At 44.7% G+C, this 24,403-nt stretch overlaps 1 protein-coding gene across 5 annotated transcripts; it reads left to right on the top strand.

The window, feature by feature from the left end:
• Positions 1-732: 732 nt before the first annotated feature.
• On the top strand, positions 733-7,600 carry LOC542247 (sucrose synthase 1). 5 transcript variants are annotated; one of them, XM_008660795.4, is made up of 15 exons: positions 733-1,144; positions 2,654-2,790; positions 3,500-3,629; positions 3,719-3,870; positions 3,996-4,188; positions 4,452-4,570; positions 4,674-4,890; positions 4,975-5,070; positions 5,162-5,335; positions 5,430-5,546; positions 5,648-5,814; positions 5,909-6,133; positions 6,226-6,544; positions 6,636-6,880; positions 6,961-7,600. In XM_008660795.4, exons 2-15 carry the CDS (start codon positions 2,681-2,683, stop codon positions 7,145-7,147), a joined length of 2,451 nt encoding a protein of 816 aa, XP_008659017.1. In that variant the 5' UTR covers positions 733-1,144; positions 2,654-2,680; the 3' UTR covers positions 7,148-7,600.
• Positions 7,601-24,403: the final 16,803 nt, after the last annotated feature.

The raw sequence follows: 24,403 nt of genomic DNA, 5'->3' as shown, positions 1-24,403 counted from the left end.
GATCCCGAGTAGATCCACCAGCAAAAGTGGGGGCGCCCGCCCCTTTGCTTCCAACCCACGCAAAAACCCGGATCCGATGAATGACCCTCCACCTCCACTTCCTCCTCACGGGCGGTCGCCTCGTCGTACAGACGAACAGAAACAAATGGCAAGCAAAAAAATATACAATACCAACAAAATACCGCGAAAGAATGCTACGGTCACCGGGGTGCATCTGCCGCCAATTCGACAGCCGTGTGTCTCTGTCTCTTCAAAGCACGGAAAGGCAGGCCGCCGGGGCGAGTGTGGTTTTTTTCCTTGTGTGCAAGCATTAGGGTGCAGGTACCAAAACTGCTGCGCGTCAGAAACCATGGGGTCATCAGCTTTGGCGGATTTTGGAGGCGGTGATGTGCGCTCCCTCTGTTTTCTCATGTACCAAGGTCAGAAGGTGACGCGGCGTCGGACCGTGTGCATTTATTTATTTATTATTACAACAGCGAGATTACCGTCCGAATGCCAAATTTATTACTACCGAAACAAAAAAAAATACCAGCCTCGTCTGTTCTACTTCTAGTACGTACGTACGTACGTACAGGGCGCGTCAGCACTGCTTGTGCTTGAGGACAAAAAAGGAGTGGTTTTTAGTGGCAGAAAGTTCCCGCTACTTGTCACGCATTAAACCTCCGCTGATTTAGGAGTAGAAACCTTCTTTCAAAAAAAAATCTTTGAAGATAAATAAAAAGAGAGACCCAAAATACTCCATCCCAAGCTGATCATATCCGATCATACCTGGACATGTAAACAAAAAATCCATCCGTAAACCAGCATCAGATGAAGAAAGCAAACCCAATGCACTACCAAAAGGAAAGAAAGAAAAAATTCCTAATCTTTCTTATCCCTCACCTACCATTTTTTTAAAAAAATCTAATACTACATGGGCAAGGGACGAAGGTGGTGGGAGCAAAGAGGCCCCCACCCCTGCCCCCGCAATGCGTGTATAAAACGGGGCCCGGGGCTGCCGCTCAACTCACCCATCCATTCCACCTCCGTTCACCCCGTCCATTTGATTTGCGTTCACTGCGTTGCGTTTCCTTGGAGGGGATTGTTCTCTCCTCTCCTTTGGATTGGAGGTCCCTCCTTCTTCTCCTCTCTCTCTCAGAGGAAGGTAATGCAATGGGGGTGCTCTAGCCCTCTCCTCCTCTGCTCCTGCCGTCCTGCGTGGGTGCGTGCGTGGACGCTGGTCTGCTGTCCTGCTCCGGGCGAAATGCCGCCGCCGCTCGCCGTGACTGATGCTCCTCCTCCTGGTCGTGTCCGAACGCGCCGGACGGTGCCGCCGGTAGCATGTAGGAACTATACGCTCCGCTCGGACCTGGTCATGATCGATCGATGGTGTAGGGGAGGTCATGCCGAATTTTTTCGCCCGGTTCTCTGAACCTGCCGCCACTCTGCAGGCGGGGGAGGTGCTGCCTCTGCATGCAGTTGCTTTCCTTGCAGCTATAGCCAAAACAAACAAAACAAAAGACGGGTTTTTTTACGGCTGTTGTACCAGCCTACCAGGGGATAGCTAGCGACTAGCGTCCGTGAGATCCAGAGAACTATTGTCTGCCACTTGACGAGATCCTAGGGGAGCGGAGGGAGCCTGCTTATCCGCGCAGGAACGACGGTGTTAGCTTCTGGATCTGGGGTTTACTGAGCACCAAGGCTCTTGCAAACTCCGGGTTTAAGGTTTCATATATATATATTTTTTGCATACTCCCGAGTTGGTACCAGAACGCTAGTAGATCCGGCGCTTCTTTGTTTCCTCTTTAATTAACCAATATTTTTGCAAGAAATATTTCTGTGACGATTTTCCTCGGATAAGTTGTTGCCTTGTTGGCTTTATCCGTCCGGATGCCCCGCCATGTGCTCCTTGTCTCGGGACTCGGAGACAGGCTGACAGTCCTGGGTTCTTGTGCTAATGGCCATGGTTAACTTACGTTAATCCTGCGCCTTATTATCATCATCTAGGTGTAATTACTTCCGTTTGTGCTAATCACCTCGTGATTGCCTGCAATAAGGAACCCCAGCCCCCCCACCTTGCTGATGCCGTGCTTTTCTAGAGAAGTACCCTGCCGCGTCACGCTTCGTCCTCGCCTGCTTTGGATTCAACGGCTTTTTGGAGGCCGAGGCCATTGGTGCCATGCGGCCAGCCCTTTTCTTCTCCATGGTTCCCATCGATGTGTTTTTGTTCGGTTCTCTCGTCAGATCTGTATAAATAGGCGCCTCCCTTCTCCGCCATTCCTCGGTCCTCTGAAGCGTTTCAGTTCATCGATTCAGTTCTTGTATGCCTCTTGTTGTATTGGTTGTTTCTTCTTTCTGGTCTAGGTACTAGGACTATAGTACCAGGATCTGAGTCGTTTTTTTTTGGGTCTTGCTCCTGTCTGCCGTTTCTTTCCCCCCTTCCAGAGTTAGGTTCTGTTGGTTTCTTGCCTGCAATATAGTTTCGTGGCGCAGCGTCAAGGGTGTGTCGAGACTTAAAAGACTGGTTGTTGGCAGTTGGGTTTATGTCTTGCTGGAGGGGTTTTAGTTTTAGGATGTCATCGCAGCTTTTATGTCAACGGATCTGAACCGTTTTTCGGTTTCAGTTTTCTCTGCTGACTGAAGCTTCCGCTTCCGTTTCGGTTTCGCTGTGCAGGCCTGAGGATCCAGGAAGAGGACAGCAATGGGGGAAGGTGCAGGTGACCGTGTCCTGAGCCGCCTCCACAGCGTCAGGGAGCGCATTGGCGACTCACTCTCTGCCCACCCCAATGAGCTTGTCGCCGTCTTCACCAGGTCTGCCCTCATTTCCCCCGCTTCGTCTGCAAGTTTACATTTATTTTGCTACGGGTATTATTTGAGCGAATGCGACTTTTTAAGACCAGTTCCATCATATTATGTATTGTTAGATCTAGCATGATGTGGCCATCATTCAATGCTGTAGACATAATGTTCCTGTGTTCCCTAATAAGATGAGTATTTAATTAGCATCCAGGATTTTGTCGAAACCTAGTACTGGATACTGATGATACATACATACACCATGCTTTTTTTAGTACCGACTGTAAACTGCTGTTAGATCTGGCTGCACCTGCATGTGTGTTCTTTAGTTTTATATTCAATACGATGTTTCTGAACAGAATGATTGGAGTCTGAACTTACCCAATGTATAGCTTGTTACTAAAGGGTCTATCGAATACGATAATGCTTGCTAACCAGTTTATGCTTAGTTCTGACACGTTCTGTTCAGCATGAACGCATAGGCATCTGACTAGATCGGATGTGTAGGCATGAAAGGGGTTTCGAGAAGTTCAGTTAAAAGAGAGGAATCTTTGTTTTCATTTTTTCGAATGAATTTGCTGTTGTGCCTCTTCGCTATGTTGCATATGTTCCCACGCTACTGACTGCTGATCATACGTCTAAACTATTTCTTGAAATTGTATATGTTTGATGAGTTTATAGATCTGGCATAGTCTGATGTTATTTGGCACATCGTTTTGCGCAGGCTGAAAAACCTTGGAAAGGGTATGCTGCAGCCCCACCAGATCATTGCCGAGTACAACAATGCGATCCCTGAGGCTGAGCGCGAGAAGCTCAAGGATGGTGCTTTTGAGGATGTCCTGAGGGCAGCTCAGGTTTGCATCAGATTCAGATCTCGCTGGACAGCACTGTTCCTTTTGTAGTGTGCACCTTCTTTAATCATTCTAGCTCTATTATCTTACAGGAGGCGATTGTCATCCCCCCATGGGTTGCACTTGCCATCCGCCCTAGGCCTGGTGTCTGGGAGTATGTGAGGGTCAACGTCAGTGAGCTCGCTGTTGAGGAGCTGAGAGTTCCTGAGTACCTGCAGTTCAAGGAACAGCTTGTGGAAGAAGGGTATGATTTTTGCAGCCCCAACAACAACTTTGATTAATATACCATGATTAATATACTTTTCTAAAATAAAAAGGTTTTGGTCATATATATGACAGTTTATAATACTTTTGGTGTATATATTGCAGCCCCAACAACAACTTTGTTCTTGAGCTGGACTTTGAGCCATTCAATGCCTCCTTCCCCCGTCCTTCTCTGTCAAAGTCCATTGGCAATGGCGTGCAGTTCCTCAACAGGCACCTGTCATCAAAGCTCTTCCATGACAAGGAGAGCATGTACCCCTTGCTCAACTTCCTTCGCGCCCACAACTACAAGGGGATGGTGAGCCATTGTTTTATCTGTTTCTTTACTTAAATGTCATCGATATTGTCTAGAAGTTGTCAAAAGGGTGTTAGCAAAGTGGAAATTTTGTATCATTAAGGCTGACCTGTGATGCATACCCGATAAATAATGAGTTGCTGAGCTGTCTAAAATTTTTAACCACAAGGACACCTTAAACTATTTATCCATATATTCCTGCTGTGGTAGTTGTAAATTGGCTTTGAACTAGCTGGAAAAATCTGAAATTCTATGGTTCCCTACAGACCATGATGTTGAACGACAGAATCCGCAGTCTCAGTGCTCTGCAAGGTGCGCTGAGGAAGGCTGAGGAGCACCTGTCCACCCTACAAGCTGATACCCCATACTCTGAATTTCACCACAGGTACTGAATACTTTTTGTTGACTCGTTTACATATACTAAAGCAACTGAAGCATGTACTAGTACTCTTGCGATTTAACACATAATCCTGACTGGACAAAAACAGGTTCCAGGAACTTGGTCTGGAGAAGGGTTGGGGTGATTGCGCTAAGCGTGCACAGGAGACTATCCACCTCCTCTTGGACCTCCTGGAGGCCCCAGATCCGTCCACCCTGGAGAAGTTCCTTGGAACGATCCCCATGGTGTTCAATGTCGTTATCCTCTCCCCTCATGGTTACTTCGCTCAAGCTAATGTCTTGGGTTACCCTGACACCGGAGGCCAGGTACTCTCCTTAGCCACTCAGGCACGGATACACAGTTAAAAGAAACACTGAAGTCGCTCTGATCAATCTGTATTCCACCTGCAGGTTGTCTACATCTTGGATCAAGTGCGCGCTATGGAGAACGAAATGCTGCTGAGGATCAAGCAGTGTGGTCTTGACATCACGCCGAAGATCCTTATTGTAAGTGTGATGCCTAATGTGATAAAAAAGGAAAATATAGCGGCTAAATTGGTGACATTAAGAACCTTATTTGAATTTTTTTTTTGCGCAGGTCACCAGGTTGCTCCCTGATGCAACTGGCACCACCTGTGGCCAGCGCCTTGAGAAGGTCCTTGGCACCGAGCACTGCCATATCCTTCGCGTGCCATTCAGAACAGAAAACGGAATCGTTCGCAAGTGGATCTCGCGATTTGAAGTCTGGCCGTACCTGGAGACTTACACTGATGTAAGTACCAAAAGATACTAGGAGTTGCTACTAATCTGTTGGTGAAAGACATAGTTCTTGCTGACTCTTTTTTGTTTGTTTGAATTGTTGGTAGGACGTGGCGCATGAGATTGCTGGAGAGCTTCAGGCCAATCCTGACCTGATCATCGGAAACTACAGTGACGGAAACCTTGTTGCGTGTTTGCTCGCCCACAAGATGGGTGTTACTCACGTATGGACTCTTTTCGATTCAACTGGAAGTAATTTTTTTTTAATTACCACCTCCTGCTCATTCCTCATGTTGGCCTTCTTTTTCCTTGATACATATTGCAGTGTACCATTGCCCATGCGCTTGAGAAAACTAAGTACCCTAACTCCGACCTCTACTGGAAGAAGTTTGAGGATCACTACCACTTCTCGTGCCAGTTCACCACTGACTTGATTGCAATGAACCATGCCGACTTCATCATCACCAGTACCTTCCAAGAGATCGCCGGAAAGTAAGTGATCTATATATATACAAGCAAGATTAATGTTCAAGGTTGTTAAATTCCCATGATCTAATGCATGCCATCTTCTGTTCTGGGTCTTCAGCAAGGACACCGTCGGCCAGTACGAGTCACACATGGCGTTCACAATGCCTGGCCTGTACCGCGTTGTCCACGGCATTGATGTGTTCGACCCCAAGTTCAACATCGTGTCTCCTGGCGCGGACCTGTCCATCTACTTCCCGTACACCGAGTCGCACAAGAGGCTGACCTCCCTTCACCCGGAGATTGAGGAGCTCCTGTACAGCCAAACCGAGAACACGGAGCACAAGTGAGAAACCGCCTGTGCCTTGCTCAAGCTAAGCGGTATTGGTTGTTGTTATCTGACTGTATTTGTATCTGTATCTGCAAACGCCCGTGCAGGTTCGTTCTGAACGACAGGAACAAGCCAATCATCTTCTCCATGGCTCGTCTCGACCGTGTGAAGAACTTGACTGGGCTGGTGGAGCTGTACGGCCGGAACAAGCGGCTGCAGGAGCTGGTGAACCTCGTGGTCGTCTGCGGCGACCATGGCAACCCTTCCAAGGACAAGGAGGAGCAGGCCGAGTTCAAGAAGATGTTTGACCTCATCGAGCAGTACAACCTGAACGGGCACATCCGCTGGATCTCCGCCCAGATGAACCGCGTCCGCAACGGCGAGCTGTACCGCTACATCTGCGACACCAAGGGCGCCTTCGTGCAGGTAGAGCCGTAACGTAACCACCAGCTGCTGCGCTGTTATTCAGAGGTCTTGGTTGCAACTGACCCCTGGTGCCTGTTCTATCTGTGCACAGCCTGCTTTCTACGAGGCTTTCGGGCTGACGGTGGTTGAGGCCATGACCTGCGGCCTGCCCACGTTTGCCACAGCCTACGGCGGTCCGGCCGAGATCATCGTGCACGGCGTGTCTGGCTACCACATCGACCCTTACCAGGGCGACAAGGCGTCGGCCCTGCTCGTGGACTTCTTCGACAAGTGCCAGGCGGACCCGAGCCACTGGAGCAAGATCTCCCAGGGCGGGCTCCAGCGTATCGAGGAGAAGTATGCACTGACGTGAAGATGGTTTCCCCAGCCGTTTTTTTTGATGTGCTTCTTACCGGTCGTCGCGTTCGGTACTGCAGGTACACCTGGAAGCTCTACTCGGAGAGGCTGATGACCCTCACCGGCGTGTACGGGTTCTGGAAGTACGTGTCCAACCTGGAGAGGCGCGAGACCCGGCGGTACCTGGAGATGCTGTACGCGCTCAAGTACCGCACCATGGCGAGCACCGTGCCGCTGGCCGTGGAGGGAGAGCCCTCCAGCAAGTGATGCGCGACGGCGGCCACAGACCTGATCGATCGATGAGCGAGAGGGAGCACTCGGAGTGTCGTGTCTTTTCCCTTGCCATTTCTTTCTTTTTTTCCCTTCCCGGAGGCGAAAAAAAGAGTCTGCTTTTGCTAGGCGGCGGGCGTTCGTTGCTGCTCTTTGCTTCAAGAGTTAAATTTACCTACCTTGTCAAGGTCTTGTTCCATCATTGATCCGGGTGTCGCTTTTTTAGTAGTCTGATGGACTGTTAGTAGTTTGCGTTGCGTCGGTTGAGAGGGAACGTTGGTGGTGGTGGTGTGTGTGCAGTCAGGCGTGGTGCTCCCTTTGTTTCCTGGATGGGATGTTGCTCCTTGAATAATAATCGTAGTGGCCTTGGAGCCCTTTTCCTGAAATAAGAGCAGCATCCTAGTGCTTACCTTTGCAGCTGTAACTGGTGTTTGCCTCAGGATTTTTGCTCCTCCCTTCTATGGATTGTGCTTAAAATTCTCTATAATAACCTTACAGATAAAGCTTTATCACCTGATCCTTTGAAGAAATAAAAACAATCTTGAACAGTTTTTGTAGGAACTTTATCTCGAATAAAATGGTACCCAACTTCTATGTGCTTTGTTCTATGCTACAAATATTTTGCTCCAATATTATCACACCATAGTCTTGATGTCTTAAGACTAGGAGTATTAAGTTTTTTAAGAAGAATTTGCACCCACATAATTTCTACTACACATTTGCTATGACTTTATAATCCATTTCAGTACTAGACCTTGATACGGTGTCTTACTAAAGTACACACCATGAGATAAGATGTCTAAATAAACTACAAAACCACTTGTAGATCTTTTATCATTTTATATCTCGTATCCAGTCGACATAAGAGAAAGCACTGATAAAAGTAGAATTTAACTTTATAATTTTCAGTCCTAAACTAGTGGTGTGTTTGATATATCTTAATATTCACTTGACTGATGTCCAACAAATAGTAGTAGAAGCATATAGAAACTGATATACCTTATTTACTAAAAACTTAATATTAGATCTAGTCGATGTTAGGTCATCATTTGACGCAAGTTCTACTGCACTTCTATAGCTTGCGTCATCATTTGGCCCTAGAGGAGGTCCTTCATGAAGTGATAGCTTCTCACTTAGTGAAAGTGGTGTGCAAACAAGTTTGCAATCTATCAAACTTATTTAAAAAGATGAGATACATACTTTTTCTGAGTAAGTACAATCTTATTTGAAGTTCTCTTTACTTCTATATCAAAAGATAGTGAAGATCTACTAGGGGTCTATTTGGTTGAGTTGTGGATGTGAAAAGTAATTGTTGTAGGCTGCGAGTTGAGAAAAAAGCTATTGTGTGATGTGAACTGCTAAAAAGATAAAAATCGTTTTGACACATCTTCATAGCGAGAAGGTTGTTCTATGTAGATCTCTTCTTCTAGATGCCCATGCAAGAATGCATTCTATATATCAAGTTGATGCAAGCTCCAACCTCTAGAGACAGCAACATATATAACAATATGAATAGTAACCATTTTAACAAATAGATTGAACTTGTCATTATAATCAATGACATATCTCTATCACTACAGGAATCCTAATGATTCCCGTCGGCCACAATAATTCCCGTCGGCCAGGGAAAAAGCCGACGGGAATAATGTAACTCCCGTCGGCTAGACTGTAACCGATGGACATAATGTAACTCCCGTCGGCCAGAGCGTAGGCCGATGGGAGTTAACTTAACTCCCGTCAGCCAGAACATAGGCCGACGGGGATTACTTAACTCCCGTCGGCCATATCGCAAGCCGACGGGGATTAGCCTTTTATGAGCACGCGGGCGAACCCGCGCGGGCTCATTCCCTGCCTTTCTTCCTGGCCGCGCCGCCGCTTGTCTCTCTGCCCTAGCCGCCGCCGCCTCTCACCGCCACCGCGCCGCCGCCCCTCCCCGCCGGCGTGCCATCCCGGCCGCGCCCGCCCGTCCACGCCACGCGCAGCGCCGCCGCCGCCCGTCCTCGGCGCCGCGCGCCAGTCGGCGCCGCCGCTCGCCCGACCGCCCGTCCCCGCCGCCCGTCCCCGCCGCACGCGCGTCCGGACGCCCCTCCCCACCACGCGCCCGCCCGTCCGCCGCCACCGTGCCCACCCTCGCTCGTCTCCGTCGTGCCCCACACCGCCCACATCGCCGCCGGGCCTCCCATCGCGCCCACAAGCGCCGCCGCCGCCTCTCGGAGCGTCGTCGCTGCCTCCTCGAGCGCCGCCGTCACGCCCAAGCGCCGCCTACGCCCCCGACCGCATCTCCGAACCGACTACGACACCCACGTGAGTTAATTATGTGTGTACATGTTAATGCATGGGATTGTGAATGTTAATTATGTGTGTACATGTTTATTTTCGTCGGTTTTTTATGACCGACGGGAGTTAACTTTCATGTGATTAGTATTAATTTAATAACACATGTGATTAGAGTGTGATTATAGTTAATTTAATATCACATGTGTGGCTTCATGTTAGGTAATTATTAATTGTATATATAATTATTTATGTATATATAATTTGATGTTATTAATTTGATGTTAATTTGATGTATATATAAATTGATGTTAATTTGATGTTAGTTAATTTGATGTTATTATTTGATGTAATTATTAATTGTATATATAATTATTTATATATAATTTGATGTTATTAATTTGATGTTAATTTGATGTTATTAATTTAATATCACATGTGTGATTAATTTGATGTTATTTATGTGTATATTTAATTATTTATGTATATATAAAGTTTTACTACTTACCTATAGGTGTATATACGTGTGACGTGTAGAAACGTGATTGTCTCACACACACTCTTTACGTACACAACCGCAATAATGGGTGATAGACGTGATTGGATGTATGAAGGTTTCAAGAAGGGTGGGTGTCACACTAGTGAATGGTTTGCCAAGACGCAGATGTTTCTAGACTATGCAGCTGCTTTGTCACAAATAGATAATATTAGGTGTCCATGCAATAAATGTAGAAATATGACGAGCCACACCAAGAGGCAGGTCACACTACACCTGTGTTCGCATGGTTTCGTGTCAGGCTATAAGGTCTGGTATCTCCATGGTGAAGATGTTGAACGAGCAACAGAAGTAGAAGTTGATGACGGTGAAGATGATGTTGATAGGATGGACCAAATGCTTGAGGATCTGCAGCCTGAACTGGCACCAGAGCAATGGTGGGCAATAAGGCAAGAGTTGAAGGATGTATTGCAGAACAATTTAAACTAAAGGAGGTAGCATACTTCACAAGTTGTTACTTTGCAGAAGAACATAATGTATTTGCTCGAAAGAAAAGGTACCATGATGATGAACGAGAGATGCCTCCGTGTAGTGATCTTTCGATTTTTCAGACAAACGGCAAAGCCGTTGGTCCACCCAAGGCATATCACCTCAGTATGGAAGAACGGAAGTCTGCTTTACTGTACATGTTCACGAATATGCCTGAGGTGGAGAAATACTTTGTGTAAGACTTGTTTTCTTAAACTATTCATATGTGAATTAGTTTATGTTATCAAATATCTCATGTCATACAATAATATTTGACAGCGAGTTTGATGAACAAAACATGAGGTGTCTCGGTAGGCCAACAGCGAGAGACATAGACAAATTGCGACGCGATGGTATGCATGGGCGACCTAATTTCATTATGTGGCTTCGGGACTGTGTAAGTCTTAATTATGTGGCTCCGAGAGCTAATTTCATTTAACTAATATTACAGAATTTGCTAATGCTTTGTGGCATGATTGACAGTTTGGGGAGGAAATGAATTTGAATGATGACTTACGTCAGTTATCTATTGGAAGCGTAACTGCCAAAAGCTATGGACGTTACGACGTCAATGGATATCGCTTTCGTTCAAGCATTTTCGAATCAAGTCATCCTATGGCCGCCACTCAAAATAGTGGAGTCGTTACTAGGGCAACCGACATGGAAGGACACGAAGCCTGCTATTACGGGAAAATCAAAAATATAATCGAGATTACATTTGCTGGAAATAAGCCTTTAGCGCTAGTTTTCTTTGAGTGTAAATGGTATGACCCGAAGTATTATAGGACCGAATTTGGGATGACACAGATCCAACCTGAGAAATTGCTTCAAGGACACGACACGTATATCCTTGCCCATCAAGCAGACCAAGTTTATTTCTCGACATATCCATGCAAAAAGTTGTCTAAATGGAGGGTTGTGTACAATGTAAATCCCCGCGAACGCCTATACACTCCTGGTGAGGACGAATATCAAATTGGTCACCTTGAGCAGGTTGATGAGGTGTTTCAAGAAGAAGAGTTGCCAACTAGTTTTCATATTGATCCTGCACCGGCATTAGATTCACTAGTTGCAGACGTTAACGACTTAACTTTTCTCGAGAGACGGAGAAGACAACCTGTTAGGAGAAAAGTTACATGGCGACCTCTGCATAGAAGAGAACAAATAGATCCTGATTTTGATGATATTTAACAAGTAAAGTTGTTTTGTTATTTTATTTGTTTATATTTTAAGTATTATGTCATTTTTGATGCACTAATGAATAATTTCTTATTTTTTATGTAGGATGCCGCCAAAATCAAAGAAGTCAGTGAAGGGGTTGTTCAAGGGCCTGGGCCTTTTTCAGGGCAGTTCTTCGAGCAGCAGCAGACGTCGAGAGCTGTTGAGCGTGGTACATAGAGATGAGGTAACATATCTTGTACAAATAAATTTGTTTACATATTTACAAATAAATCTTGAGTTGTATGTACCAGGATGAGCAGCACACTGAGGAGCAGCACATTGAGGAGGAGCAGCACAATGAGGCTGAGCAGCACAATGAGGAGGTGGAGCACAATGAGGAGGTGGACCACGTGACATGGGACCAGGCCGCACAGCATCACCAGCCATGGGACCAGTGGGACCACTAGAGAGAGCAGCAACAGGCGTGGGACCAGTGGGGCCAACAGGGCGAACCGGCTGACAACCCGATGGATGATGGCTCGGGAGGTTCTTCAGCGACACGCACACGTCGCTCAAGAAAAAGCCACTCAGTAAAGCCTCGTCACGCGATAGAGCGAGAGGCTGATAGGACTTTAATCATGCCACATGGAGATCGGTGAGTGTAATATATTAACTTATCTAATATAACTATTATGTGTATTGTTAATGTTTTTGTGTAATGCAGGAATTGGGAGGACCTGTCCTTTGACGGCAAGGGACACCACACTCAGGTTAACCTTACGTTGGGTTCTCTTTGCCGCCTTCACTACCCTGGTATAGTGAAGGTGTCAAACGGTGATACCGAGGATGAGGTGCTCGTCAGTACCTGGGATGAGTACAAGTTTAAAAAGGAACGAAACCACACCGACAGACAGGGACTTGTGCGTAATGACTTTTGGGTATGAATTATTTATTATTTTTGTTATGTTTCTTAATATTGTAAATCTATGACTTATACCATTGTATTTGTATTCTTTATGTTGTAGCTTCGATATCGGTTGCCTGACGGAGAGGATTACATGGGGCATGCTGAACGTGTCTTGCAAAACAATGCAAAGAAGCTGGTGAAGGATGCCATATACTATGCGAGAATTCAGGCTACAAACCTGTATTTTCAAAAGCATCTGGAAGAAGCAGGCCCCTTGAATAAAAAGGAAGGGTCCTCAAAGATATATTTGACTGAGGATCAATATCATGAGGTTAGTATTCAATTTGTTTTACCCTTTATATTTATTGTTGTGATTGATATAATATGTAACATTGTGTGTGTGCAGGTGATGGTTCCATGGATGGCGCCCGTGCCTGATGCGTACTATGCTTGGTGTCGATATTGGGCTTCCGAAGGCTTCCAGAAAGCGTCAGCGCATCACAGACAATGTCGAGGAACCAATCCTAACCACAAGTTTGGCGGTGACGACATGATACGAAAAGCTAAAAGAATGGTAAGTTTGATCTTTCTATGTCGATCAACAAATAATCTGATTGCTTATGAATGTTTTTTGTTTATACAGGAAGCTACGAGTGGCCAAAAGCCTAGTGACATTGAGGTCTACCAGGAGGGCCACAAAGGACCAGACCCGAACAACCCTGACCAGCTCTGCAGCCAGACAGCCACGGATCGCTTGGTGAGTTTTGGCTCAAAAGTTCAAACGTTCAAAGTATATAAATTCCTGCATTTGTAAGGTTGTGAATGATGTATAGGCGGCATATGGGGAGGAGATGGTTCGTCGCCATGGCCCTGACTTCGACTGGCGCCATGAACCGGTGGATCCCTCGGTGGTGTACGCAAGTGGTGGTGGCAAAGCGCATGGACGGTAAGCTCTAACTTATGAAATTATATGGTTGACACTAAATTGATTATGCAGTAATAACATTTTTTGAATCACTTATAGATACGCACTCTTCGATGGATTCATTGACTCGTCGTCGGTGAGATCTCAGAGGACGGGTTCATCTTCCTGTAGCTCATGCTCTCGTCGACCGAACGAGCAGGAGTTGGAGATTATGAGGATGCGTGAAGAGATGAGACAACAACGCGAATTTATGGAGGCTTGCAATGCTCATAATCAAGCGATGTATCAAGTGAGTACACATAATCCGAACTCTAAATTATTATATTTCAATACAACATCTTCAGTAGTAACACATATGTGTTTAACAGTTAATGCAGCAACAGGGCATGACAACAAATTTTCCACCGCCACCACAATGGAGCCAATTTGCAAACACACCAGTTCCACCACCACAGTTCACCACCCCTCCGACACATATACCTGCACCTGGAGATAGGGTACGTTTGATAACTCTCGATTAATTTATACACTTGTATACTTTTTGATATTTGCATTTAACGTGTTGATATTTGCTAACTTGCATAGGTTACGCCTGAAGCGGGTGGTAGTGGGTCTGATCCAGCAGTAGGGCCTGGATTTGTTGATTCGCTCTTCGCGTTCCCTCCTCCTGGTGGTGGTGGCGGCAGCGGTCAAAGCTCTAACCACCCAAGTGGTGGTTATCTCTAAACACTTAAACTCGTGCTCGTTATGTTTTTAACTCCTGGACGTTATGTTTGTGTAAACACTTGATCTTAACTCGTATCAGAAATGTTTGTGTATGTTATGTGACGGATTTAACCTATAATGCGTTTGTGATGTGTATGTTCATGTGGATGATATATATGTTTGTGATGTGTATGTTTTGTGATGTGTATGTTCATGTGGATGATATATATATTTTGTCATATGTTTGTCTGTGGAGAAATACCTAATTTGGTGTTGCTGTTGCAGAATTATAGATTAACTCCCGTCGGCCCAGTTAATCCCCGTCGGTTTGACCATAGCCGACGGGAATTAACTATTAATTCCCGTCGGCCCAGTTAATTCCCGTCGGCTGACTGGGCCGACGGGAATTAATTATTAATCCCCGTCGGCTGGTAGGGCCGACGGGAATTAATTGATAATGCCCGTCGGTTCTCCTGGCCGACGGGAATTAGCCATAACTCCTGTCGGCCATTAGCTAGCCAATGGGGATTAATTATTCCCGTCAGCCGCCGACGGGAATAACCGTATCCCCGACATCTAACGCCTGTCGGCTAGCAACCGACGAAAATAAGCCTTAAACCGACGGGAATAAGTAATTCCCGTCGGTTTAAGGCTTATTCCCGTCGGTTCCTGGCCGACGGGAATTAATTGATTTCCTGTAGTGTATATAAAACATTTCACCACCGGTATAGCTTTATATGGATCCAAATTGTCATCTTACTTCAAATTAGTTTTATAAATCCACATGTATCCTACAACATTAAGATCTTTCACACGAGGTATTAAATGACATGTCTTACTTTTAACAAGAGTATCAAATTTTAAATCCATTATAATTTTTTATCTTTATTTGCTAATGCTTTATCAATTGAATTATGTGTATGGAAGAGAAGGGACAAGCCAACTTCAACTACATGACGATGTTAGTTTTCTACAACACCATTTTGTTGATATGCTTGAGGCCATGACACATGATGAGAGATGTCAAGCTCATTAAAGAATAAGTTAAGATTTTGATATTCGCTTCTCTAGTGTGATTGGGCGACAACAATCTTATGATTAAACTGTTGCTCTACAGGAGTCTAAAACTCTTAAAATATCTAAATAAATTCTAACTTAAAACTTACGAGATATACCGAAGAAAACTTACTATAATGATCAACAAAGATTACATTATATTTTTTGACCTACTAATTCTAGCGATGGGCCCTAGACATCCGTATGCACAAGCTACAACGAAAATTCAGACACACTAGTAGACTTGGGATATGACAACTAATGACTCTTAAATTGCTAGTAAGCATTGCAAATTAACACACTCACAAACTCTTGTGAATATAACAAACTATTATTGCTAACAACTTGCTCGACAATACTAAAAGATGAATGTCCATGATGACTATATATGACACATGTTTATTGATGACCTCCTATCATTGTAAACTTTCTTTATCGTTGATATTGGAAGAAGATATACCTCTCCTATGCATCTCCTTCTACGTAGAATTGATTTGGTTTTCTGATCATTAATGAGAAAGAAAGTAGGATGTAGTTCAATAAAGTTTGAGCTATCAGATGTCTATGAATAGAGACAAGATTTTTCTTGGATTATTAGGGATGTATAGAACATCTTTAGTATGAAACTAAGGCTAGGAGTAGTTAATGATGTATGACCAGTATAACTGATACTCATACATGTTTCATTGGTAGTATGGATTTGACCTCCTCTTGATACTTATTTCTGATGGCAAGCTTTTCTAGCTCTCTAGTGATGTGATCGGTGCCATTAGAATCCATGTACTAGCTTGGATCAGTCTAATAAAACATGTGGTAGAGGCAACAAGTCTTTTATTCAGAACAAAATTTTCATCAAACTTGTACCGACATTCAACAAATATGTTGTTTTTCTTGAAGCAAACTTGGTAGATGAGTTGCTCCTATGGTATACCATGATTCTAGTTAAAGCTGCTAGGGCCACATCCACGGTTGCTACCATGTCCAAAACCGTCATGTCAGCCATGTTCACCTAGGTGTCCATGGATACCACCTCATCCTTAAGTAGCACTATGTTCTCTGTTCATGGTGTTGATAGATATGCTATTAGAGATAAGACCAACATGGGTATCAAAATTCAGAAGTTGACCGAACAACTCCTTGGTTGTGATTGGCTCATTCCTAGCGCAGACAATAGAGACTAGTGAAAGGTAGTCACCATTGAGGCTTGTAAGAATGTACTCTACCCAACTTCTAGAGGATGACCAACTGCTGTCATCTCATCATTCAGAAATTTCATATTTCTAAAATATTTAGAAATAGGTATATTTCCCTTTTTGGTATTTGTTAGGGCCAACAGTATAATGATGGTTCTTGCCCTTGTTTGTGAGGCAAAGGTGCATTGGATCGAAGGAACTTAAATTAGCATATCTTTTGATAACAACAAGAGGAGATAGCTCAAGACTTGTTGATCTATGGTCTCCCAATCTTCATACTTTAGATTGTACACCTTAATCTCCTTTTCATTGTCGCCTTTATGGGAGATTTTGGTCGGTGACACCTTGGTGTCACCAACCAGGAAGAGGAGCAACTTTGTGTAGTGGCAACATACATACCTATGCATGCCATAGCACATGGTACTTCATCACTTCTCGAACACAGGTAGGCCAAGAGAGGATTCATGCAGGTATGAAGATGAACTTGCCATGGATTTGAATACCATGTAAAAGTACACAGGTGCTTAGAAGAATCATCGATAGTCTAAACTTGGGTATATGTGTGTTGCGTCTTGATCTGTTGGATGAGGAACAACACACCACGATGGCGTACATATATAATAGTCAATTCCGAGAGTCCTTGACAAATACAAATTTAAATTAGACTATAATATATCTTAGAACTAGAACACATATCCATTTACAACTTCTCATCCTATACAATATCTCTTAACAATCCAATGCCTGCCAATATTTCAAGACCAACTACAAGTTATCAAGCTTCAAGGTATACTATCTACCTCCACTCTAGGTCCACCTATATCTCAATACCAACTTCAAGCATTAAACAAAATAGACTCTATACTCTATATGATTCAATTCTAAAGAGTGCAGTCTCCCAACCCTACATAGTCAACACCACTTCTTGCCTATTGAATTGCAAGATTTCCTCAAATGATTTGACACTCTATTTACTGCACCAGTCACTACACCACCTTCAAGGCCAGCCCATCCATCACTTATGACATTTCTACTCTCTCTATGATCAATCCTCTTTTTATTATAGGATTATTAGCGCTCGAGGAAGGCTATACCCCTGACTGCTGGCAAGACATGCTTAAGAGTCCCACCTTAAGAGGCTATCTTTGAGGAACAATATGGAGAGCACCTAGAGGGGGGGGGGGTGAATAGGTGATCCTGTAAAACTTAAAACTTAAGCCACAAAACTTGGTTAAGTGTTAGCACAATAATCACCAAGTGGCTAGAGAGAAGAATTTGCACAATACAATAACCACAAAGAGATCAACACAGAGATGACACAGTGGTTTATCCCGTGGTTCGGCCAAGTACAAAACTTGCCTACTCCACGTTGTGGCGTCCCAACGGACGAGAGTTGCACTCAACTCCTCTCAAGTGATCCAATGATCAACTTGAATACCACGGTGTTTTGCTTTTCTTTTCTTATCCCGTTCGCGAGGAATCTCCACAACTTGGAGCCTCTCGCCCTTACACTTTTGATGTTCACAAAGAATCATGGAGTAAGGGAGGGATGAGCAACTCACACAAGACACAAAGATCACAGCAAATACGCACACACAAGACCCAGACTTAAGCTCAAAAGACTAGCACACTAGAACGGAGCTCAAATCACTAGAATGTCGAACGAGTGCGCAAGATTGGAGTGTGAGTGATCAAGAGTGCTCTAGGAATGCTTGGTGTTCTCCTCCATGCGCCTAGGGGTCCCTTTTATAGCCCCAAGGCAGCTAGGAGCCGTTGAGAGCAATCTGGGAAGGCAATTCTTGCCTTCTGTCGTCTGGCGCACCGGACAGTCCGGTGCACACCGGACACTGTCCGGTGCCCGATTTCTTTCCTTAACTGACGCAGCCGACCGTTGGCCGCCAGAGAGCCGTTGGCGCACCGGACATGTCCGGTGCCCCCTTCTAGCCGTTGGCTCGGCCACGTGTCCCGCGCAGATCGCGCGGCCGACCGTTGGCCCGGCCGACAGTTGGCTCACCGGACAGTCCGGTGAATTATAGCCGTACGTCGTCGGTGAATGCCCGAGAGCGGCCAGTTCGCTCGAACCAGCCTGGCGCACCGGACACTGTCCGGTGCACCACCGGACAGTCCGGTGCTCCCAGACTGAGCAGATTCTTGGCTGCTCGAGCCAAGACATTTTCAATTAGATTTTTCCTGTTTCCAGCACTTAGACACAATACATTAGTCCATAAAACAATGTACTAAGTCTGAGAAACATACCTTTATCCTTGGTTTGTACTTTGTTCACCATTTTACATTTTAGCACATGTGTTAGACACTAAATCACCAAAAGACTTAGAAATGGGCCAAGGGCACAATTCCCTTTCAATCTCCCCCTTTTTGGTGATTTATGCCAACACAATATAAAGCAAGTAGAACAAATACAAACTTACTTCAAATAAGAACTCAAATCGTTTTGATTCAAATCTGACATATATGGATCACTCTTTGCCACCACTTGGTTTTGTTTTTGCAAATCAAACTCAAATTTCTATCTCTAAGTCAAACACACATGTTAAGACATAAAGAGAGTCATTCCAAGAGAAATTTATTCAAGATTTCAATATCTCCCCTTTTTCCCATAATCAACATTTCTCCCCACAAGAAGCCAACTTTTGAAAAGAAAGACATTAAAAGAGTTTTGACAAACCAAAAGCTCTATTCTACTATTTTCAAAATCTCTCAAGTGGTAGCTGATCCATTTATCGCTTTGGCCTTTATTTTCTCCCCCTTTGGCATCAAGCACCAAAACGGGATTAATCGTGGCCCCAGAACCCCATTGCCTCACCAAAATCTTCAATAAGAATACAAAGGCAATAAGAGTACATGAGATGAACTTGGAATAAGTTACCCTCTCATCGGAGTGTAGTGGAAGTCTTTCATGGTCCAAGTCCACCATTTCCCTTTTCAAACCTCCTTTGAGACTAAAACAAGCAAACTCAAGCACATGGTCAGTCTCAAAGGGTCAAGTTGTAGCACAGCTCCCCCTAAACATGTGCATCACTTTGCAACGGACTTGTGAGGTCCAGGGAGTGTTTGTACAACTTGAGCACCATTATTAAGCAACAAAATGCATAAGGAACATGATCAAAGGCATAAACACATGTATGCTATAAATCAATCCAAGTTCCGCGAATCTAAGACATTTAGCTCACTACGCAACCTACAAAAGGTCTTCTCATCTAGAGGTTTGGTAAAGATATCGGCTAGCTGGTTCTCGGAGCTAACATGGAACACATCGATATCCCCCTTTTGCTGGTGGTCTCTCAAAAAGTGATGCCTGATGTCTATGTGCTTTGTGCGGCTGCGTTCAACAGGATTTTCCGCCATGCGGATAGCACTCTCATTATCACATAGGAGTGGGACTTTGCTCAGATTGTAGCCAAAGTCCCTGAGGGTTTGCCTCATCCAAAGTAGTTGCGCGCAACACTGTCCTGCGGCAACATACTCGGCCTCAGCGGTGGATAGGGCAACGGAAGTTTGTTTCTTAGAGTTCCATGACACCAGGGACCTTCCTAAGAATTGGCACGTCCCCGATGTACTCTTCCTATCGACCTTACATCCAGCATAGTCGGAATCTGAATATCCAATTAGGTCAAAGGTAGACCCTTTTGGATACCAGAGCCCGAAGCAAGGCGTAGCAACTAAATATCTAAGGATTCGCTTTACCGCCACTAGGTGACACTCCTTAGGATCAGATTGAAATCTAGCACACATGCATACGCTAAGCATAATATCCGGTCTACTAGCACATAAATAAAGTAGAGACCCTATCATTGACCGGTATGCTTTTTGATCAACGGACTTACCTCCTTTGTTGAGGTCGGTGTGTCCATCGGTTCCCATCGGAGTCTTTGCGGGCTTGGCGTCCTTCATCCCAAACCGCTTTAGCAAGTCTTGTGTGTACTTCGTTTGAGAGATGAAGGTGCCGTCCTTGAGTTGCTTCACTTGGAACCCAAGGAAGTAGTTCAACTCGCCCATCATCGACATCTCGAATTTCTGCGTCATCACCCTGCTAAACTCTTCACAAGACTTTTTATTAGTAGAACCAAAGATTATGTCATCGACATAAATTTGGCACACAAAAAGATCACCGTCACAAGTCTTAGTGAAAAGAGTTGGATCGGCTTTCCCAACCTTGAAAGCATTAGCAATTAAGAAACCTCTAAGACATTCATACCATGCTCTTGGGGCTTGCTTAAGTCCATAGAGCGCCTTAGAGAGCTTACACACGTGGTCGGGGTACCGTTCATCCTCGAAGCCAGGGGGTTGCTCTACGTACACCTCCTCCTTGATTGGCCCGTTGAGGAAAGCGCTCTTCACATCCATTTGGAACAACCTGAAAGAATGGTGAGCGGCATATGCTAGCAAGATACGAATTGATTCTAGCCTAGCCACAGGAGCAAACGTCTCCTCAAAGTCCAAACCTGCGACTTGGGCATAACCTTTTGCCACAAGTCGAGCCTTGTTCCTCGTCACCACCCCGTGCTCGTCCTGTTTGTTGCGGAACACCCACTTGGTTCCCACAACATTTTGCTTGGGACGAGGCACCAGTGTCCAAACTTCATTGCGCTTGAAGTTGTTGAGTTCCTCCTGCATGGCCAACACCCAGTCCGGATCTAGCAAGGCCTCTTCTACCCTGAAAGGCTCAATAGAAGAGACAAAGGAGTAATGCTCACAAAAATTAACTAATCTTGAACGAGTAGTTACTCCCTTGCTAATATCACCCAATATCTGGTCGACGGGATGATCCCTTTGGATCGTCGCTCGAACTTGGGTTGGAGGTGCCTGAGGTGCTTCTTCCTCTTCAACTTGAACATCTTGTGCTCCCCCTAGATCATGCGCCTCCACTTGAGGTACCTGTTCGTCATCTTGGGTTGGGGGATGCACCATAGTTGAGGAAGACGGTTGATCTTGCTCCAATTGTTCCTGAGGCCATACATCTCCAATCGTCATGGTGCGTATCGCGGCCGTTGGAACGTCTTCTTCATCTACATCATCAAGATCAACAACTTGCTCTCTTGGAGAGCCATTAGTTTCATCAAATACAACGTCGCTAGAGACTTCAACCAAACCCGATGATTTGTTGAAGACCCTATACGCCTTTGTATTTGAATCATAACCTAATAAAAACCCTTCTACAGCTTTGGGAGCAAATTTGGAATTCCTACCCTTCTTCACTAGAATGTAGCATTTACTCCCAAATACACGAAAGTACGATACATTGGGTTTGTTACCAGTTAGCAACTCGTATGAGGTCTTCTTGAGGAGGCGGTGAAGATAGACCCTGTTGATGGCGTGGCAAGCCGTGTTTACGGCTTCCGACCAAAAACACTCGGGGGTCTTGAACTCTCCAAGCATAGTCCTCACCATATCAATGAGCGTCCTGTTCTTCCTCTCTACCACACCATTTTGCTGAGGTGTGTAGGGAGTGGAGAACTCGTGCTTGATCCCCTCCTCCTCAAGAAACTCCTCCACTTGAAGATTCTTGAATTCGGACCCGTTGTCGCTCCTTATCTTCTTCACCTTGAGCTCAAACTCATTTTGATCTCTCCTGAGGAAGCGCTTGAGGGTCCCTTGGGTTTCAGACTTATCCTGCAAAAAGAACACCCAAGTGAAGCGGGAAAAGTCATCAACAATAACTAGACCATACTTACTTCCTCCTATGCTCAGATAGGCGACGGGTCCGAAGAGGTCCATATGCAGCAGCTCCAGAGGTCTTGAAGTGGTCATCACATTCTTGCTGTGATGTGCTCCTCCCACTTGTTTACCTGCTTGACAAGCTGCACAAGGTCTATCTTTTTCGAATTGCACGTTAGTCAAACCTATCACGTGTTCTCCCTTTAGAAGCTTGTGAAGGTTCTTCATCCCCACATGTGCTAAGCGGCGATGCCACGGCCAGCCCATGCTAGTCTTAGCGATTAAGCATGCATCTAGACCGGCCTCCTCTTTTGTAAAATCAACTAAATAAAGTTTGCCGTCTAGTACACCCTTAAATGCTAGTGAACCATCATTTCTTCTAAAGACAGACACATCTACATTTGTAAATAGACAATTATATCCCATATTACATAATTGACTGACAGATAGTAAATTATATCCCAGAGACTCAACTAAAAACACATTAGAAATAGAGTGCTCATTTGAGATTGCAATTTTACCTTGCCTTGGTTCCCATCACCGAATATTATTGAATCTTGGGAATCCTTGTTTTTGACGTAGGAGGTGAACATCTTCTTCTCCCCCGTCATATGGTTTGTGCATCCGCTGTCGATAATCCAGCTTGAACCCCCGGATGCATAAACCTGCAAGGCAAATTTAGGCTTGGGACTTAGGTACCCAACTCTTGTTGGGTCCTACAAGGTTAGTCACAATTGTCTTAGGGACCCAAATGCAAGTTTTATCACCCTTGCATTTTGCCCCTAATTTCCTAGCAACTATCTTCCTATCCTTTCTACAAATAGCAAAGGAAGCATTTAAAGCATGATAAATTGTAGAGGGACCATTCATAACTTTTCTAGGAACATGAACAATATTCTTCCTAGGCACATGATGAATATTTTTCCTAGGCATATCTCTACCATGCATATAGGAAGAACTGGAAGCATAAGAGTCATATGCATGTGAATCAAAAGTATTACAACTCCTATGAGACTGTCTTCTATCATTGTACATAAAAGCATGGTTCTTTTTAGTACTACTTGCCATAGGGGCCTTCCCTTTCTCCTTGGCGGAGATGGGAGCCTTATGGCTTGTTAAGTTCTTGGCTTCCCTCTTGAAGCCAAGCCCATCCTTAATTGAGGGGTGTCTACCAATCGTGTAGGCATCCCTAGCAAATTTTAGTTTATCAAAATCACTTTTGCTTGCCTTAAGTTGGGCATTAAGACTAGCCATTTCATCATTTAACTTTGCAATAGAAGTTATGTGTTCACTACAAGCATCAATATCAAAGTCTTTACATCTATTACAAATAACAACATTTTCTACACAAGTTGTTGATTTACTAGCTATTTCTATCTTAGCATTCAAATCATCATTAATGCTCCTTAAGCTAGAAATCGTCTCATGGCAAGAAGATAATTCACAAGAAAGCATTTCATTTCTTTTAACTTCTAAAGCATGAGATTTTTGTGCTTCTACAAATTTGTCATGTTCTTCATACAACAAATCTTCTTGTTTTTCTAAAAGCCTATTCTTATCATTCAAGGCATCAATTAATTCATTAATTTTATCTACCTTGGTTCTATCTAGTCCCTTAAATAAACATGAATAATCTATTTCATCCTCATCACTAGATTCGTCCTCACTTGAAGAAGCATAAGTAGAGTTTCGACTACATACCTTCTTTTCCCTTGCCATAAGGCATGTGTGACGCTCGTTGGGGAAGAGGGATGACTTGTTGAAGGCGGTGGCGGCGAGTCCTTCATTGTCGGAGTCAGAGGAGGAGCAATCCGAGTCCCACTCCTTTCCTAGATGTGCCTCGCCCTTGGCCTTCTTGTAATTTTTCTTCTTTTCCCTCTTGCTCCCGTGTTCCTGGTCACTTTCATTATCGGGACAGTTAGCAATAAAATGACCAATCTTACCGCATTTGAAGCATGAGCGCTTCCCCTTGGCTTTGGTCTTGCTTGGCTGTCCCTTGCGACCCTTAAGCGCTGTCTTGAATCTCTTGATGATGAGGGCCATCTCTTCATCATTAAGTCCGGCGGCCTCAATTTGTGCTACCTTGCTGGGTAACGCCTCCTTGCTCCTTGTTGCCTTGAGAGCAACAGGTTGAGGCTCATTGATTTGACCGTTTAGAGCGTCGTCCACGTACCTTGCTTCCTTGATCATCATTCGCCCGCTTACAAATTTTCCAAGGACTTCTTCGGGCGACATTTTGGTGTACCTGGGATTCTCACGAATGTTATTCACCAAATGAGGATCAAGAATGGTAAAGGACCTTAGCATCAATCGGACGACGTCGTGGTACGTC

Source organism: Zea mays, chromosome 9, assembly GCF_902167145.1.
Source record: "Zea mays cultivar B73 chromosome 9, Zm-B73-REFERENCE-NAM-5.0, whole genome shotgun sequence".
Taxonomy (NCBI): domain Eukaryota; kingdom Viridiplantae; phylum Streptophyta; class Magnoliopsida; order Poales; family Poaceae; genus Zea; species Zea mays.
This window is presented reverse-complemented; position numbering and strand designations above follow the sequence as displayed.

What these genes read in the sequence shown, in the direction of transcription:
- LOC542247 (XM_008660795.4), top strand. Translation starts at nt 2,681, where the DNA reads ATGGGGGAAGGTGCAGGTGACCGTGTCCTGAGCCGCCTCCACAGCGTC. An exon ending in ATGTCCTGAGGGCAGCTCAG is followed by an intron (nt 3,630 to 3,718) that starts GTTTGCATCAGA and finishes ATTATCTTACAG; the next exon opens with GAGGCGATTGTCATCCCCCC. An exon ending in ACCTGGAGACTTACACTGAT is followed by an intron (nt 5,336 to 5,429) that starts GTAAGTACCAAA and finishes AATTGTTGGTAG; the next exon opens with GACGTGGCGCATGAGATTGC.